General features: G+C 35.2%; 1 protein-coding gene across 3 annotated transcripts in view; it reads left to right on the forward strand.

Annotated features, from left to right (window-relative positions):
• The window catches only part of FCHO2 (FCH and mu domain containing endocytic adaptor 2), a 71,180-nt gene extending 65,467 nt beyond the window's left edge, over positions 1–5,713 (forward strand). For 2 of the 3 annotated variants that reach the window (XM_035099544.3, XM_088653153.1), the window contains exons 24-26: positions 32–96; positions 1,153–1,317; positions 2,727–5,713. In XM_035099544.3, the coding sequence (XP_034955435.1) occupies positions 32–96; positions 1,153–1,317; positions 2,727–2,749 (253 nt within the window). In that variant the 3' untranslated portion in view covers positions 2,750–5,713. The remainder of the gene's footprint in view (positions 1–31; positions 97–1,152; positions 1,318–2,726) is intronic. The other variant, XM_088653154.1, reaches the window with a different exon arrangement.
• Positions 5,714–6,000: the final 287 nt, after the last annotated feature.

Raw genomic sequence — 6,000 nt, forward strand, 5'->3', positions numbered from 1 at the left:
AGTCCAATAACCAGACTTTACTTCTTAACAGGAATTCAGAGCAGATGAAAGCTTTATGGAAATTATCTAGTATTTCAGAAAAATCAGAAAATGGAGGTAAGAAAGTATTTTTAAAAAATTAATGTTAACCAGTGTATAATTATTTCTTGTTTATTTTCTATTTCAAATTTAACAAGAAAGCAGTGGAAAACTGATGCACACTTAATGGTGTGTCTAGTATATAGATAATTTTATACATTTTCCACATTTTTATATGTATATATATATATATATATATATATATATATATATATATATATATGTGTGTGTGTGTGTGTGTGTACACACACACACACACACACATATATATATACATATATATATATATATACACACACACACACACACACACACACACATATATATATATATATATATATATATACACACACACACACACACACACACACACACACACACACACGTGTCGGGGGGCCTTTCAGGTGGAAAAAGATGCCTACTAATGTATTTCTAGGTCTCTTTTGTTCGAAAGGCACTTTTATGATTTACCTTGCCTTCAAAAATAAATTCGACTATATATATGCAGTTTTAAAATTGGCCTTGGATATTATAGGCTGTTGCTTTGGTCATCAAAATAGCAATGAGAAATAGCGGTTTTGCCTATTTATCCTAAACTCAATTAAAGGAAACCATGGATAAGTTTGAATGAGTGAGTGTGCAAGTGCAGGGTGTGAAAATGTTGTCACTTCCTCCTCTAGTCCACCTACCACACTACCTGGACCTAGGTCAGCTGATCAGTGCAGTCAGTGAGCCCCAAGTGCCAATTGGAAGCTTAAATTCCCAGTTGTTCCTTTGCAGCTGTGTCTTAACCATCCCACATTTGACATCACATTACATCAGGTGTAGAGCAAGTGGTTGTGGTTTGAGGGAAATGACATTGCAAGCCACATTAGAAGTCCTACTGGGCCTAAATAGGTCCATGGACTGGAGGTTCCCCACTGCAGATGTTGACCTTTTATGAAATTAAATGTACATGCCTGTATTATTGACTTATCAAGGTACCCTCCAAATTATTTCCCATTCAGCTAGATGTTGCATTACAAATCAAGTCCTTAATTATTATTCACTTTGTGTTTTTTCCCCCCTGAATAGGCTCTGGCTCCCTCAGAGCCAAATTTGACCTTTCAGAAGGACCCAGTAAGCCAGCAACACTTGCAGTGCAATTTATCAGTGAAGGAAGCACACTTTCAGGAGTAGACGTTGCGCTAGTAGGCACTGGCTATCGGCTTTCCCTACTTAAGAAGAGATTTGCCACTGGTAAGAAGCATAATTATAGTAGGGCATACATTTCTTACCTTTTTTTTAATCATCAGTGGGATGTGGTTAATGCAGTACCAGTTTGCCCTTGCATGGAAGTCAAACATTCCTCCTGAAAGTACACTGTGACTCACTGGGGTTCTGCTACACTCAGAACCATGAGTGCAAAGGGAAGATATTTTTCTATAATGTAGTAGACTCAGGAGAGTTTTCCCTGTCAGTCACAGTGCTTTGACACGAATCTCCCCTTCACATTTTACAACATTTACAATGGCAAATACCAGTGTGTGTTCTACAAACATATCTGTTGAGAAAAGGGGGGGGGGCTAAGTTCTGTACTGACTTGACATATTGGAATATAAGCAACTGAGTGCTCTAACATATAGAATTCAAACATTGAAAACAGTGCCACAATTTTTGGCTGGCTTTGTTAGCCAACCAAAAATTATGATTGCCTGTCCCTGTCTCTCACCTTGTTGGTGAGAGCCTGTAAGTAAGGCTGGCAAAAGACTTGCTGCTTGGGTTCAAGTTTCAGGTTTGGGGAGAAGAGTAGAGTTTGTGTCACCAGAGCACAGGAACCTATTTGCTATGGCCAGTGGAAATGTGGAAGCATACCGTATTTCACTGAATACTAGTCGCCACCATGTAATAGTCACACACCCCTTTTTCAGACCCCAAAATTGGTCCCAGAGCATTCCCTGCATAATAGTCACAGAGGTAATTCTGAGGCAAGCTGCGAGTAGGCACAAAGGGCTTCTGAGGCAGTGAGGGCCGGAGTCCTGGCCCTCATTGGCTTGCCAGCTGGAGGAGACAAGGCTCTGCACGAGCGAATAGCCTTGAGAGACCTAGGAAGAAAGAACTCTTAACAATGACTGAAAGGGTGAAGTCTGTGCCTTTTGCTTTGTATTGCAACAGTTCCCTGTTAAGAAACCCAGAGTCCATGGCATGTTGTTGCTTCTTACCGTAATTCACCTTGTAATAGACACACACACCTTTTTTGGAAGGGAAAAATTAGCACAAAAAATGTGACCATTATGCAGCAAAATACGGTAATTTAAAAATATAGCCTTAGTTCAAGAATCAATAAATCATTTATTGTGTTTGACTAAAAGCCATTACAAATTCAATTATAGATCCACAAGTCAATTAAAACCTGTCAAAAGAAATAAAGAGATATACATCAATTTACAATTAGTCAAATTAATGAATCTCCAGCACAGTCTACAGCATTGTCTCTTATATAGCTAGCATGAATACTTTTTGCAGCTTTAGCAAATAGGGCTGTTTTGTATGTGACAAGTGGATCTTAGTTGTTATCTTTAAATAGAAGAAAATTGTATGCAATTAGTATAACTGTTTTTCACTTCATTGAAAAGGTATTAACTACAGAAGCTTTTTCTATCTTTCAGGTCGATATATGGCAGATTGCTGATGAGCCAGTGTGGGGGAAATGAATTCTCTCAATGCATAGAAATTCACTATTTTACTACCTTTCCAACACTATTTTAACATGCATTTATTTTTTAAAAAATGTGTTGCTTAGTTTTTGAGTCTTATATCCAACAAAAATGCACTTTCCAAAATAAGTCATTTAAAACAAACTCTATTTTATTAGCACTGAAGTGAACTCCAACACTATCTGTAGGTGGTCAGCTGAAATACTGGGAAACAAGATTACACAAATGCTTAATACTTATGTAGCCTCAAAGCCAAAATAGCAGTCATTTCTGGTATTTAAAAGGTGTAGTGCTTTGTAATACCAAAAGCAACCACATTATTTTAGCTTTCTATAAATATTACTGAAGTATACTTTTTCAGTTTCAATATTGCTATTTCATTTTAAAAAGTGGAAAAAGTAATTTTTGTTTCATTATTGTATATTCATGTGCCATATCTGGTTAGAGATATGTATACAAAATAACTTGATTTTCATATACCATATATAATTAAGTGTATATTATTTTATAAAAGATGGTTTTAAAAATGTAAAGTGCAATGTTTTTTTTAAAATTGCAACAGACAACAGATATTTACTTCTGCCATTAGTTAACTTTATGGGAGTTGTAATTTTTAATTAATGCTGTAGATTAATTTATTTTTATATGGAATGTGTAACATTTGTGCCTTTTAAAAAATGTGCCTATCAAAATGTCTATGTGCCTCTTATTTCTTATTTTCAATGTCTTCCATACAGAAAAGCTGATGTTTTTCTGTGTAATATGTACAACTACATAATTCCCTAAAGCAGGGATTTGGAAGGGACACTTCAAATAACTCTAAAACAGCCGCTAAAATATTACATTGCTTCCTTGTGGGTTGAATGCAAAAAATGCAGCCACTGGAAAGGGAACTGCTTGACTTTTATATATTCACAGAAAAACAACTTGATATCAAAATTCAACTTCAATATCACCAAAGATGTGTAAAATCCTGACGGTGTGTTAAATAAGTTTAAAACAATTCATACAAGAATAATTATAGCATTCCCTTTTGCTAACTATAAAGTTTTGAAGTTTCAAGTGCTTTCAATGGTGACATGAATGTAAATGTAGTAGCTTTAGAGAAGTAATATTTTTCAATGTTTATTTTGAGCAGAACAAAAATTGTCATTCATGCTAATTTCAACAAAATTGATAAACCTAGCATTTGAATGTTTGGATTCATCACTTTTTAAACACAGTGGCTCTAAACATCAACAGAAGTGATCTAGTGGGATCGTTTTTAGCACAAATTCATACTTTTAAAGCTTGTTATATATTGTGTTGTTAAGAACTTGTTAAATCCTGAAATAAAAAGTTAAGGGGGTGTGGAATTCTGTGCACTTCTGAATTGCAGTGTCTAGGGGGGAAATAATTAAACATAGAAATGCTTATAAAATCAGTATTTGATTGACCAGTCAGCTTTATATATAAAATGTAGATATACTCTTAGCCACAAGTTTTGGAGAATGGGAACACACCATAAAGGCTGCAACTTAGTCGCAAGTGCATGTGTTAATGCACATATTACATAGATTTCAAAAGAATTTATATTCAAGCTGAGCCAAGTATCCTGTCCTCCCCTCTCCCCCACTTTAGTCTCCTGCAAAAGGAGACAGAATATCAGAGATTTTGGGGAGACAGGAACAAAATTAGGAACTTCTGGCTGGAGGATGGGCTTGCGTTACAAAGTGGCTGAAGGTTTTTTTCATTTTTAACAAACGGAAAAATAAACTCTTTACTACCATTTCAAGTGGTGTTGCCCTGAGCAGTGTTACTTTTGAAATTAGAAACAGAATGTCTTGTAAGAATGACACACTGTCATGACTTAGTGTTGTTCCCAGCAGCACTCTTGGAAGGAAAAGAAGTGTCTGTCACCATTGGTCAATGATATACTGTAGTAAAGTTTCCATGGGGTGTTCTGTCCCTAATTTCAAAGGGAAGGCTGCCAAGCTGCTTAAGGCAGCCAAGTTGCCTCTTGAACTGGCAGCAAAGCTTCCCCCCTTTAAAATATAAATAAAAATGCCACCTTCCCTTTAAAGGTAATCCTACACCACATACCCAAGATTCTTTGATTTCACCCATTCTCTGAAGATCGGATTAATCTTGGGTAGGAGTCCTGTCTCCCCGCCACCGCCCTGCCTCCAAAATGCTGAAAAAACTCTGGGCTGAATATTTTGGCCTAGTCATATTTTATTCATTCATGACTAAGTGTAGGGTTTCAGTCAAAAGATTTATAGTGAATTAGTTTGCTTTTTAAATGTTTTGATTGTTTTATCAAATCTTAACTGGGATTTCATTGCAGCAGTATATATTGGATCTTCATATTTTAAAATGTTAGTCTTTACTGAATTATTACTAGAATTTTAAAACTAAAATAGGCATAAAGTGGCATTTCAAAATGTACAGTCTTTTACCAGAATCTTAACTGTAATCTGCTAATGCAATCAAAACTGCTTGAACAGTTTAATCCTTACTATTGAAACTCAGTTTATTTTGTTTTTCATTATTAATCATGTATTATTTCTAAATTAGTGCAAAAGCTAAGTTTCAGCACTTTTAATCTAGCCTTAATACCAAGTGTTCTCAAACATACATTCGCAAAGAGTGCAGGTTACAATTTTGAAGCCATACAAGTTTATTAGAATATTTGTAAAGAACTCTAGAAATTGTATAAAACCACAGATATCTGAAAAACTGCATGTAGCAAGCTGGATCTTGCTTCTTTATAAAAGTGATCCGTTTTATAGCTGCCTCTTGAGAGAATTTGTAAACACAACTCAAAAGGGTTTTAGGTTTGTATGAACTGTAAATTAGAGCAATATAAATCTCCTAGAAAAATTGTAAATACATCTGATCTTTCACAAAATGTAAAAATATTGCACCCCATAATAAACATATAATATATAACTTATAAATTGACTCTGCTGTTTATATGCTATCTCAGGTATTTTCAAGCATAAAAAAGGATCAAGGACAGTCTTCTCACATAAAATGTGTTGGTTTTTCAAACAAAGGAAATACTTTTAATTTAACATGTTTGTATTTTATTAACGCATGTGGTACAATAGGTTTTTTCCCTTTTCTTTTAAATGCTACCTAAATGCTTCCTAGCAGCCTCCCCTCCTATGGGCAGATGGTTCTATTTTTCTGCAGGGGCTCATTGGACAGAAAAACTTCATGGGATCTTTGTACCATTTTTGTT

This window comes from Zootoca vivipara, chromosome 10 (assembly GCF_965207765.1).
Source record: "Zootoca vivipara chromosome 10, rZooViv2.hap1.1, whole genome shotgun sequence".
Lineage (NCBI taxonomy): Eukaryota > Metazoa > Chordata > Lepidosauria > Squamata > Lacertidae > Zootoca > Zootoca vivipara.